General features: G+C 35.3%; 1 protein-coding gene across 1 annotated transcript in view; it reads right to left on the bottom strand.

Annotated features, from left to right (window-relative positions):
* Positions 1–14,570, bottom strand: part of LOC119838996 (Kv channel-interacting protein 1) — a 49,685-nt gene that overhangs the window by 14,940 nt on the left and 20,175 nt on the right. Inside the window, exon 2 of the mRNA XM_038365165.1 lies at positions 8,690–9,003. Within this exon, the coding sequence (XP_038221093.1) occupies positions 8,690–8,845 (156 nt within the window). The 5' untranslated portion in view covers positions 8,846–9,003. The remainder of the gene's footprint in view (positions 1–8,689; positions 9,004–14,570) is intronic.

Below are 14,570 nucleotides of genomic sequence, written 5' to 3'. Positions count from 1 at the left end.
ATATATATATATACAAGAATTGCTCGTTTAAAGGTATAAGATTTTGTATGACACTCGTTAAAATGGCTGTAATAATAAATAATTCTTAAAATGTAAAAATACGCAGTTACTAAATACTCTGAAACACTAATACACAAGAAATTTCCTCGAACACAATTTAAAATTCGAACTTTAGTTGTTTTTTGTTATGGCAACCCAGTTTTTGCGTTTAATGCATATCTTAGTAGTTAGAGAGAATGAATGTGCAAAATTTATCAAGCCTTACAACATAGTGTAGGTTTAACTTCGGCCGTAAAATACTGAGCTTATGAATATATAATTAGATTTGAAACCTTACTGTGAGAATCTTTGTTTCGTCCGATCAATATTTCATGAGATTGCACTGTTACGTTTTACATGTGTTGCGGTGTATGCCGCCATGTTGGCTTTAACGTCATATTTTTTAGAATTTTTGAAATTGGAACTAGCTGTCTAAATAGAACATTAGGTTTTTTTCTATCAGAAGGAGGAATAGATTAAAAGTAATTTAGGAATATCGATATCGTAAAAACTTCTCAAGTGTTTCTATAGTATAATGCATTTGTTAATTTGTGTTATTTCACACACACTGTACCACATCTACTCAACACATAGCAGAAAGGGTAGCTTTAAGTTTTTCTTTTTTCATTTTATTCTAGTCAGAAACAACAACAAAATAATAAATTGCCTATGACAGAGATATATTGGCATTCTACTAGTAAAATAAATTTAAAAATCAAGGTCAAACAAATTCACAAACTTTATCTCTATATCTTATACCTTTAAACGAGCAATTCTTGTATATATATATATATATAATTGGAATCTCGGAATCGCTTAGAAAATGTCATATTCGTGTTTTATTCGTATTTTTTTTTTCCTGACATCTATTGGTGAATAATAATACTATTTTGCTTCGTAGATAGCTGGTCAACTGAAATAACACATAGGCACTTTTTATACCGATATTCCTACGGGATACGGTTACGCAGCACGCTTACGCGGTTTTAACCGCGGGTCACAGCTAGTGATATATATAATTTGGTATGAATATGATTTTCAGGCTCTTCAATGCAGTGTCCAGACTGACATGAAATGACAGACATTTGATTTTTTTTCATCACACAACCACACACAACATACATAATTCTAGACAAAAATCACTCAAACTGAAGAGAATGGAATTAATAAGTTTTGTATTATTATTACAATAGTAAAGAATCCGTTTACTCGATGTTTTAAGACTCATAGATACTGAAGATTAATTAAATCATTAGAAATATATAAATAGGTGCGTTTGTATGATGCAATAGACTAATCTTATATATAAAATTCTCGTGTCACAATGTTAGTCTCTATACTCCTCCGAAACGGCTTGACCGATTACTCTGAAATTTGGTAAGCATATTGGGTAGGTATGAGAATCGGCTAACATCTATTTTTCATACCACTAAACGATAAGAGTAAGGCAGAACAGCGTTTGCCGGGTGCAGCTAGTATAATATAAAAATATTTCATACTCTTTGTACACAGTAATAGGAATGTGTTCAAAACATAACGACAACAATAAACAGGCGCCAAGAAAACAATGATTGTGCTAAGAAATAACTACACAGCTATGTTTATTCCGAGAATTCGACTAATGAGCTGGACAGAGACGGATATATAGCACGTACGTACGGGTAAAAGTGATGGCTACACATTTCGCGATACTTCCAATTCGAAAGGTCAGTAGGCAGAGATGTCGACGACCGAATCGTTCCCGCCGAAAATAGACCGCGCTGTTTTTGACAGTTGACATTATGTCACAGCATTCCGAATTGAAAATAAATCGAACACCTGGCCGATAGTAAATTTATTTGTCGGTGAATTTATGGTACTCAAATAAATCTATTTAGTTATGTAAAATTGTTTTAGAGAAATTTTATTGTGGTAGTCGAGCACGCTTCGGCACGAATTGGGACAGTTCGCACCGGGGGAGTGCCACACCCCCACAGAAAACCGGCGTGAAATAGTGGCATGCCACTGTGTTTCGTGCGGTAAGTGGGGGAGCCGGAGGCCCGTTTCCTTTTCCTCACCCGCCCCAGTCCATTCCTTCTTTCCAGTCGTTAATCCATTACCCCAAAAAAGCGGGCAGCGCATTCGCAGAGGCACTACCTTTGCGAATGTTTATGGGCGGCGGTGATCGCTTACCATCAGGCGAACCACCAGCTCAGTTGCCCGCTATGACATTAAAATAGGCGTGATAAAATAATACGGAAAAGTTTATTTTATTTATTTATTTACACTTTATTGTACAATACACGTACAGTTAACAAAAACCAATAAACAATATCTACTGTACAATTTGGCGGCCTTATCGCTTTGAAGCGATTTCTTCCAGGCAACCTTTGGATACAGGAAATATAAATTTAAAAAAAAGTATAAAATTAACCAAGTACTTCACCACTTCAGTCTCACTAGGTCACGATGCATATAACGCACCGAATCTCGCGATATGGAGGCAAACGCGGTGTTATGATTATCACTATATAGTATAATACAAAGTCGCTTTCGCTGTCCCTATGTCCCTATGTACGCTTAATTAAAACTACGCAACGGATTTTGGTGGGTTTTATTAATAGATAGTGATTCAAGAGATATGACATAAAAAAAAAAAAAAATAAAATTACAAGGAGACGTACGTGTAAGCTGTGTTTATGTAAAAAATGGCGATAGCATAAAACAAACTTAAAAAAATACGTGTGGTTTAAAAACATGCAGTGTTTATGAACCCGGTTTTTCGTTCACGTATTTGAAACAAAGTAAAAGCAAACATAATTTTGTATGGCTGTGTTATGTGAAAAACTATTTATTATGACCACGCTGACAAAGCTGCGTGCTAGCTAGTCAGCTTATATATATATATATATATATATATCTTATATATAAAATTCTCGTGTCACAATGTAGTCTCTATACTCCTCCGAAACGGCATGACCGATTCCTCTGAAATTTGGTAATCATATTGGGTAGGTCTGAGAATCGGCTAAAATCTATTTTCCATACCACTAAACGATAAGAGTAAGGCAGAACAGCGTTTGCCGGGTGCAGCTAGTATATATATTTTATGTCATTAACCGCCCCGCGTAAGTCCGTACCCTGTAAGAATATCGGAACAAAAAGTTGCCTATATATTATTTCAGTTGTCCAGCTAACTACGTACCAAATTTCATTGCAATCGGTTCAGTAGTTTTTGCGTGAAAGAGCAACAAACACACACACATCCTTACAAACTTTCGCATTTCATATTACTCAATTCATGTTACACGTCGCATCGTCATCTCATAGGTAAACTCGGGATTTCGAGACAAGGCGAGCGTGTAAGAAATAAATTGATTTAATTACTTATCCGCACATTATTCGCATCATCACTGCTCGATGCGGTGAAGAATAGCATGATGATGAATCATATAGTCATAGCGCTCTAGGCGTCAGGTTAGCACTTTTACGGTTAAATACATTTATTTCTCTAAAGATTACAATTAAATCACTTACAGAGAAATACAATTTTTTACATCATTTTTACTCGCTTAGCGTTATAAGTACGATTAACAAAAGAAAAAAAAAACAAACTAAAATAACAATAAATTGAGGGTAGTTTCTAATTCTCATAAATAAAAAGTAAACCAGTGACATTCCAAAGACCGATTCATTCTAAGACTCGTGTCCTAGCTAAAGATGAGCTATTCATTAGTTGAGCTATTCAGTAGATGAGCTATTTCATTATTACTTTTACGGGCTCTAAGTATCCACGCGTTCTAAAACACAAAGGCTTTATAAATGAGAAATTTTGAAAGAATAGAAAAAATTTGATTACGAGGCAGTAGTAGCAACTGCTACGGTTAGGCAAGAAACGCACGTTCGAATCCTGCCTCGTGATCAAATTTTTTCTATTCTTTCAAAATTTCTCATTTATAAAGCATTTCAATGCTATAAAACTAAAAATTAAATTTAACAAAGGCTTTAGTGATAAGAATATTCCGACGAACGTTTGCCGAAACGTCGAATAATATGAATCTTAAGTCAGCTGGTTTCTATATAAAAATCGTGTTAAAATTCCGAAACAAGCAGGGTAATATCGGAAGTTATCGCCGGCTAGAATCTTGATGGAACACCTGGGCGTGTTTAAGTGCGTTTACCCTGGTCGCGGACGTATATTAACCAGCTCCCGCTACCCCTTCATGAAAGCGGCTCGTCGGAATACAGTGGGGTTTTAGTCGGTAAGAATCCGACATAATCCACGGCTCCTTTTCCCCGGGGGCCGTGGGTATCTATGTAAGATTTCCCCACTATAAAAAAAAAAATAAAAAAAAAAAAAAAAAGTGCGTTTACCCTGATAGTCCGAGAGGCAGACGTAAATTATGTTGATACTAGTTGCGCCCCCCGGTTCCACCCGCGCAAGACGGTATCTCGTAGGAATATTGAGATAAAAAGTTGCCTACATGTTATTTCAGTTGTCCAGCTGTCCACGTATCAAATTTCATTGCAATCGGTTCAGCAGTTTTTGCGTGAAAGAGCAACAAACACACACACATCCTTACAAACTTTAGTATTTATAATATTAATAGGAAGTAGGATATCGTACCTTACTAATCCTTATTATATATATCTATATTGTTCATCTCGTTTGATTCTCTTCCCTTCTTCGAAACTCCACTTACTCTAATGTCAAAGTATAATATCCTATCCAAAGGTTGCCTGGCAGAGATCGCTTAAAAGCGATAAGGCCGCCTATTTAACATTTAAATCTTTCTTTACTTTCTTGTTTTCTTTTTCTTTGTTTGTTAATTGTATTGTATTGTAATGTAATCTACATATAGAAAAAGCGAAATGTCTCTTACTCAGTCATCACGAAATATCATAAACCGCTGAACGTATAAGAATGAAATTTGATAGAAAGTCAATTTATTAGTAGAAGGAGGTATTTTGCGATAGGGCTGCGTCAAAGGCATTTAGGGCTACCAACTCTATAAGTAGGAAAATTAATAGTATTAAATGCAAATGTGTCTGTTTGTCCTTCTTTCACGATGCTATGGAGTGATTTAATGGTATTCAATTACTTTTGAGCGGTGAAACATCTTTTATTTCCAAGGAAAGTTAACGGGGAAAGCTAGGTACATCTATACTAATATTATAAAGCTGAAGAGTTTGTTTGTTTGAACGCACTAATCTTAGGAAGTACTGGTCCGATTTGAAAAATTCTTTCAGTGTTAGATAGCCCATTTATTGAGGAAGGCTATAAGGCTATATATGAATCACGGGCGAAGCCAGGGCGGACCGCTAGTTATGAATATAGTTTCTGAAGGAAAAGGGCATTATACCTTTTTTTTTTATGTCATAGCGGGCAGCTGAGCAGGTGGTTCGCCTGATGGTAAGTGATCACCACCGCCCATAAACATTCGCAAAGGTAGTACCTCTGTGAATGCGCTGCCCGCTTTTATGGGGTAAGGGAAAAGGAAAGGATTAACGACTGGAAAGAAGGAATGGACTAGGACGGGTGAGGAAATGGAAACGGGCCTCCGGCTCCCCCACTCACCGTACGAAACACAGTGGCATGCTACTATTTCACGCCGGTTTTCTGTGGGGGTGTGGTACTTCCCCGGTGCGAGCTGTCCCAATTCGTGCCGAAACGTGCTCGACTCCCACAATAAAAATTATACCTTTAACCTTATATTGCAGTTGTTTAGTGTTGCCTATAGGCGTCATTAGTTTAGATTAATATTGCCTCTTTGTATGCAATAATCAAATTTAATAAAAAAAGAATCCCTTCCCCATTTTTTTCGGCGGCCATTTTGAATATGAAATCTGACATAATATCGGGAAAACACAGACTCCTGAAACACAGCGAAACCTATATTAGGAGTAAAGTATTGATTCCATATTTTATGTTATGTAAATTGTTTTTCTTCGTTGCCTTATTCAATAAATGCTTTTAATTTTTGTATTTTATTCTTTTACACTGCTTGACCACTTTCATTTCAACCCATATTGAGGGAGTTGGGAAACATCTCCTATTTTATTGGCTGATCATTGACAAATGTTGAGAAATTTTGAATATAAAAACGAGCCGGAATTCGAACCTAGCGAATATATATGTATTCGAATTCGCTAAGTTTCCATTTTGCTCTAGGTGTTCCACCTAGGGCAAAATTTATTATACTATATTATACAAAATTAGGCACATAAAACCGAAAGATTAGAAGAAATTCGATTACTGTGGCGGGATCATGGGTGGCCGAGAGGCTAGGCGTTGCTACGGCTTGGCACGCGGGTTCGAATCCCGCCTCGTGATCGTATTTGTCTGTTCTTTCAAAATTTCTCATTTATAAAGCATTTCAATGCTATAAAAAAAAAAAAAAAATTAATTAAATAATGTTCTTAAAAATGAAAACATAATCAAAAAACGGATCATCAGCACGAAAAATAGCACTCATTCATCTAAACTACAATCATTCACCTAAGTATTAATATTTCAACAAAATTTTATGAATCAGTAATATAAAAACATGTTCAATTTATTATTTTAATAACATGATTTTTATTAAGACTTAGGTCATTTATAAACGAAGGACTGGTGTCTTATATAATATGTTAATCAAAGCAAACTCCTTCATTCTTTAATATTAATTTATCCTCCTCCTCCTTACTATAAATATTTTATGCATGCATGTAATATTTCTTTATTTATACTCATTGTAGGTATAACACTCGCGTAAAACCTAACACGTTACACAACAAAGCAAAATACAAAACAACTATCAAAATTAACTTCTTCAATTTAAACATCATATTTACCATTTAAACTAAACGTAAAAACTTTTTACACCACTTCAACTGTCCGGTTACCTTTGCGCGGTACACGTTCAAAAAAAAAAAAAACAAAAAGCCCGCCATTACCTCACACCGCGACCTTTCAAACGTTCCCGCCATTTTCAGCCATTTCGCTTTTCAGCGGCTTCATTGCGAACTTTAAATTGCATTTATAATAAACAAGGTTTTTGAATCCGCCGTTTATGCAGCATCGTTGAGTTATTCAAGATTCGAGTGGGCTTGAAATTAACACTTTCATTTGACGTTTTCAATTTGTTACGTAATTGCGATTTTTCATTGGAAATTTTGTATTTGTGGTTTGATTATCTGTGTTATTGCGGTATTTTGATGATATTAACCTTTTGTATCTGTATTCTGTATTATTTATTCTTAAATTACTTTTTTCGTTTCATTTGTTTTTGAAGTCATTTAAATTTTTGTTTAAAAATAATTATTATTACTTTATATTGGATATTTAAAAATACTTCACGGGTATTTTCGGTGACTATTTATTGTTTTATTCTATCATACTGGCTGTTGCCCGCGGCTTCGAACACGTTAAATTCATAATAATTTAATAGATGTTATTATCACTACATAGTATAAAACCAACTACCCATATATTTCAATTAAATTCGATAAACGCGTGCGAAGCTGCGGGCAAAAGGTAGTCATACATATAAACCTCCTTCTTGAATCACTCTGTCTATTAAAAATAAAACCCACCAAAATCCGTTGCGTAGTTTTAAAGATTTAAGCGTACATAGGGACACAGGGACAGAGAAAGCGACTTTGTTTTATACTATGTAGTGATAATCATAACACCGCGTTTGCCTCCATGTCGCGAGATTCGGTGCGTTATATGCATCGTGACCTAGTGTGCCTGAAGTGGTGACGTACTTGGTTAATTTTATACTTTTTTTTTAAATTTATTTTCCTGTATCCAAAGGTTGCCTGGAAGAAATCGCTTCAAAGCGATAAGGCCGCCAAATTGTACAGTAGATATTGTTTATTGGTTTTTATTAACTGTATGTGTATTGTACAATAAAGTGTAAATAAATAAATAAAATAAACTTTTCCGTATTATTTTATTACGTCTTTTTTATGTTATAGCGGGCAACTGAGCTGGTGGTTCGCCTGATGGTAAGCGATCACCACCGCCCATAAACATTCGCAAAGGTAGTGCCTCTGCGAATGCGCTGCCCGCTTTTATAAGGTAAGAGAAAAGGAAAGAATTAACGACTGGAAAGAAGGAATGGACTGGTACAGGTGAGGAAACGGGCCTCCGGCTCCCCCACTCACCGTACGAAACACAGTGGCATGCCACTATTTCATGCCGGTTTTGGCGGGAGTGTGGTACTTCCCCGATGCGCGCTGGCCTAATTCGTGCCGAAGTATGCTCGCCTACCACAATAACAACCTATCCCATCCAATAAAGTAATCTTCCCAAGGGTTTTCTTTTGTTTTATAGTGTTTTGATCGATCAACATATCATATATCTACATGTGGTGCGAATCGTGTTCTGAGATATGTACCTGGGGTCTAACCTTAAGGTTAATGAATAATTATTGTTCTTTTTTTTAAAGTATGTGTCGAGGGCCGATCTGTTGTCTGTTATGTGATAGATTGTAACATATTATACAGCACTAGCAGCACTAGCGCCGTGCGGTTTAACCCGCTGATTAATCCACAGATAAAAGTATTTATGTAATTCATGTGTTATTCTGTTGTGTAAGCTACATAATTGGCTAGTATCAATAAATCCGTTCAGAGGTTTGTGTGAAAGATACTCGTTTATAATATTAGTAGGATTACTCACCGTTTTAAATCCTCTGTACATGACTCGAATTTCCTGTTTAGAAAATTTAGTTTGCCTACACAATTCTTCCAACGCCACAGGTATAGGTTTTGGCGCACGGTTCGGTTCCAACTCATAGGCGTGTTCCTCCACAGGAGATTCCGGGGGCGTTGCCATTATAGAAACTTAATTTTAGCACATCACTACAGCACTAATCATTTTAGTCTATGACACTTTGATAATCTGTGACGCTGTTTAATCTGTGCACATTGTGACATTGCAATGTGACAGATGATGTAGCTGTGGATTGTCGTTTATTTTCGTTGATGTCGAATCTGAAACAAATATAAATTTTTCTTGAATCATATTGGTTATATAACATTTTTAATGAATGTTTAAAAAATAAAAAAAAAATATTCTCAAAAAACATTAAAATAAATTAATAAAATAAGTTTAAATGTTCTTATATATATAAATCTCGTGTCATAATGTTTGTCCTCAATGGACTCCTAAACCACTTAACCGATTATAATAAAATTCGCACACCATGTGCAGTTCGATCCAACTTGAGAGATAGGATAGTTGAAATAATTTTAATTACGATAAATGACAACCCGGGCGGAGCCGGGGCGTGCAGCTAGTGTTCTTATAAATTAATAAACATTTTTGATTAACAATAGAAGAAGATATTGAGAAGCATTTTTAATATCAATAATTTGTAGAATACGGAACGAACGGTACAGCCTTATAAAGCGCATACAATACTAAACAGAAAAAATCAAATATCATATCTGTTTGAATAAAGAACGAAGCGTAAAAACTATATTAAAAGTTTCATACAAAAACATGGCGTCGCGCCAATTTTGGCGGGAATCGATGGCCAATTGAATTAGCACGGTATTGTTTGTTTATTGAATTGTATCCGCGCCTCTCTTTGATTATTTTCATCGTTTTATTTTTATACTCAATGTAGTATTAACAAAATGAGTGAATTTGATACTAAATATAATATTTTTGTTAAATCATCAGTTCTTTAAATTGAACTTTTATCGTTGTAGATTGACTAGCTTATGTCAATTTAGAGTTATGTGTAAAAATGTGCATAAAGCTTATTAACTGTTCCCGAAAGTAGGTATATATTCGCTTGTACTCAATAATTTTAATTATGTAAATATTCGCGTAAAAAACTTAATACGTTTCTGTTTTCTTAAATTATATATTAATAATAATCTGATTTCAAGTGGAAACAGTTACACTTGATGGGCGCCATCTATTCCCTAAGTTTGTTGACTATAGTAGGGGAGCCCAAGAAGGGATTTTGGGATTTACTCGAGCGCGTCAGATTTTTACACGCTTTTTATTAGCTTCACCTGTATGTTTGTTTGTAACCGACTTCTTTGGGCGCGATTTTGACCCACTTTAAACGACCGGATTTCGTTCAAACTTTGTAGATTTATTGAGGACCGATGACAATACACTAATTTGATAAATTATTCCATTTTTCAAAATCAAAATCAAAATTCGTTTGCAAAATATGTTTTCTATTTTTTAGTTCGGTTTTCTATAAAAGCGTGTTTTTTAGTTTTTTTAAACTATTATTATTATAAGGGAAGGAACCTTACCTATTGCTAAGTATCTCCAAAAAGTATGATCAGTTAATATTGGTGGGTGCGCTCACTGGAGCCGCAGGTAATTAAAAAACATCTATAATTCTAGAAGTTTACGCTCAAATCGTCAGATTAGCGAAATTTGGACTTGTGTGTTGTATGTAATTTACCTCTAATATCTTAATCTCACGCGCTCGAGTCATATTTTTTTTAAATTTCACCATTTCTTCATAACCACGAAATTGTCACATAAATCGTAAGATTAATATATATTTTAGACCTTACGCCTCTCGAAATATTCATGGGCGGTGGTAGCGCTTACCATCAGGCGACCCACCAGCTCCAATAACTCCATAACTGTTCCCTAGTACTGATAATAATCGCAATAATATTCGCGAGCAGCAATCGAAATCAGAGTAGAATCGGCAAAACGTTTAAAACCTTCTTAAATACTATATTTTAAGCGTTTCAGTTACATAAAGCTTTTAAGATAAATACTCGATGTGTGCTGTTTTTTTTTTTTTTTTTATGTTACAGTCGGCAATGGAGCTGGTGGGACACCTGATGGTAAGCGCTACCACCGCCCATGAACCTTTGGAGAGGCATAAGGTCCATTGCAGACCTTACGCCTCTACAAATGGATTGCCGACTTTTTGGGAAGGGATTAAGAAAGGATGGGCGATAGGAATAAAGGAAAGGACTGGGAAGGGTAAGGAAAAGGATATGGGCCTCCTAAACACAAATATAACCTCGAAATAAATGTACGAAAAATATTACTGAGGTTACAGTTATATTATGTATAGCTAGATGATAAATTTACGGTATTTAATTTCATCGACGTAGTTTTTCTTGCCGTAAAGGCTGAATAAAATAATAAGTTTATTTCAAAAACTAAATAGTAAACTTAAATTATAGAATTATCTCACTTGCTCTTATAGAGAACTAGCTGCTCCCAGCGGTTTCACCCGCGTAAGTCCGTATCCCGTAGGAACATCGGGATAAAAGTTGCCTATATGTTATCCCAGTTGTCCAGCTGTCTGTCTACATTAGGTAGAATTGCAGTATGCAGTACGCAGTATTTCTATTTAGTCAGTTGATAAGAAACCGCAGCCACAAAGACTATTACAAAGTGAGGGTAGTTGGAACGTTGAATAATCTACGTCCGAACACCAAATCACAATCAGAACGAATGCGCCCCGTTTCTTCGTGACCCGACATTTTATTGCATCCATTAGCTAAACGAATTTTGATTAGTTATAAAAATCGATAACCGTATCTTAAATGACAGTTATTTATCCAGCAGAATATTAAAACACAATTGGTATCCGACAATTTCTATAATAATAAAGCTGAGTGTTTGTTTGTTTCAACGCACTGATCTCAGGAACTACAGGTCCGATTTGAAAAATTCTTTCAGTGTTCGATAGCCCATTTATTGAGGTAGGCTATAGGCTATATATGTACCACGGGCGAAGCCGGGGCGGACCGCTAGTTATAATTAAAAATAAGATTAAATAAAACTCCACTGAGGCTTGTATACCTATAATAAACCTATAAAGTGTTATAATTAATTTGATTAAACGCGATACAGTTGACATGAGAGATATTATCGTCCACCATCACGATAGCTTTGACCTCGCGTGACTTGACCTTTGTGGTGCGAGAGACAGTTGCAAATTTACTATATCATCTAACTAGCTGCGCCCCGCGGTTTCACCCGCGTAAGTCCATATCCCGTAGCAATATCGGGATAAAAAGTTGCCTGTATGTTATTCCAGTTGTCCAGCTGTCTACGTACCAAATTTTATTGCAATCGGTTCAGTAGTGTTTGCGTGAAAGAGTAACAAACGCACACACATCCTTACAAACTTTCGCATTTATTATAATAGTAGGATATTAGTAGGAAAGTACAGGATAAATGTAGTTAGGGGTTATCGGCTCTCTAACTATATTTAATAGATAGTACATTTACAAATGTCTCTCGCACTATACAGGTCAAGTGAATAAATTGTAAATTGAAAATCTCGTCTTCCCGAATGTCTTATTCTTGGGTTTGACGTTCAGTAAAGTAAATGCATTTAGAAATAAATGATTTATTTTAAACCCATTTTAACCACACTATATTACCCGCTGGTCGCGCCAGCTGCATCTATAGGCAGTCATTTCATTTTAATATTTTTTTAATGTCCGTAGACATTTTCTTACTTTTTGGATCGTTAAAAACTACTATAAATAATGTCTATACAAAAAAGCAGTGGTGACTTAGCGGTGAGAACTTCGGACTTCAAAATCGATAAGTCGAGGTTCGAGACCGGGCGAGCGTGCAGGAAATAAATTGATTTTTCAATTTATCTGCATATGTGGATAACATCACCACTGCTTAAGGTGCTTCTGCTTACGGTGAAGGAAAACATCACGTTCGCAACAAAAGTTCGACGACATGTGACATCTGCCAAACCACACTTGGCCAGGTTGGTGGGCTGATGATGATGATGCTGATGATCTACACTTAATAAAATAAAGCTGAAGTGTTTGTTTGTTTGATCGCTGTCATCTCAGGACCAATGTCATCTCTACTTGACCAATTTCACAATTACATATATACGTGATCCTTGAGTGCTATATATGTACCACAGGCGAAGCCGGGGCGGACAGCTAATATATAAATTAAGATTTGTTTATACAGATTTAATAGCATCATCTATCCACGCCTAGTATAGTAATATCATAGATGACTTATCATTATATTGTATTTTATTTATTTGTTTATTGGTAATCCACTTTACATATTAACCACATTACAACAATATGTTTAATTTAACAATTAGCCAATAAAGGATTACAACATATTTATCAAGACGAAGAGAGAAGATTATTAACTACACATTTATATAAAGAAATACTAACAATTACTTCATATTCCAGCATGCTTGTGTGTGTGTTTGTGTATATGTGCTAATACTTAAAATATAAAATTATATGATATGTTATACTGTATTACTGTATTATCTGTGATACACACTTTCATATATTCTTAGAAAGTAAAGACAATAGTATATATAAACACAACACAATAACTACGCACAACAAGCGCATGATTTTATTCATAACCTCCAATTATATGTCATATTTATAATTAAAAACATTTTAATTAACTAAAGTGCGCGCACTCTACGCTGCAGCTCTGACAGATTTCTTTTTTAATTTTAATGAATCCGCTGGCTCAGATTGAGAGGATACGGGGAAAACACACACACACACACACACACACGCACATCACACATGCTGTAACTCCAACTGTCAATAGGGGTTTCTGAAAATCAGTGCAGAGTGCTGCTAGTTGACTCAAAAGTCACTGCAGCTTCATACTGAGAGGCCCCTTTTGATAACAGACGTTGTCGCACAGTACTTGAGTTATTTTTTAGGTTGTAAGGTTTAATGTGTATAGTTTGTTTTTTTTTGTTCTAGTTTTTAATTTATTTACTGTTTTTCTGTGTGGCCTTGTTATCAATAAATGTTTTTATTATTATTATTATTATTGCAAATGTGTGTGGGGAAAATGTACGGGGAAAATGAGGCGTTCTGTGAAATATTTGAGCGGGAAAACTTCATGTGAATCTAACCTCAAAATTGCGGTGTGCTAGCTGTTCGCCCCGGCCTCGCCCGTGGTGTATTATATACCTATGGTCTATGTTAGTGAGTGAAGTTGCAGCTATCGAATGGTGAAAGAGTTTTAAAATTGGTAATCTTACATACAAATCTTTATTCTTTATAATCTCTATGTATATAAAACTAGCTATGCCCCGCGGTTTTACCCGCGTAAGTCCGTATCCCGTAGGAAAATCGGGATAAAAATATAAGATATATACATACATATATACATACATACAAACATACTTAATAAAATACATAGTTAATTAGAACATCTTGGACAAAGCTAAGCGTATAACTCTGTTTAAATATATCTTAAATCTATTGCTTAAGTTCAGGCTTAACGTCCCTTTCTTTAACTGAATCATAGATAACATAATACCACAGACAACATAATAGTATACCAGTACTGAATAAAAAAAAATCCTTGATCCTCTTTTACATGCGTTAAATATTAACGAAATTAAACGACCATTTAATAATGATTTTTTTAAACATGAACTAAGTTTTTTTTTAGTTTTCTAGCACTCTAACATGAAACTGAAAGAGATTAAATTCGATTACTGTGGCGGGATCACGGGTGGCCGAGAGGCTAGGCGTTACTACGGTATGGCAAAAAGACGCGTGTTCAACCCGCCTCGTGA

The sequence above is a fragment of the Zerene cesonia genome, unplaced genomic scaffold (genome assembly GCF_012273895.1).
Source record: "Zerene cesonia ecotype Mississippi unplaced genomic scaffold, Zerene_cesonia_1.1 Zces_u007, whole genome shotgun sequence".
NCBI classification, from domain to species: domain Eukaryota; kingdom Metazoa; phylum Arthropoda; class Insecta; order Lepidoptera; family Pieridae; genus Zerene; species Zerene cesonia.
The sequence above is the reverse complement of the archived record's forward strand: the minus strand, read 5'-3'. Positions and strand labels throughout refer to the sequence as shown.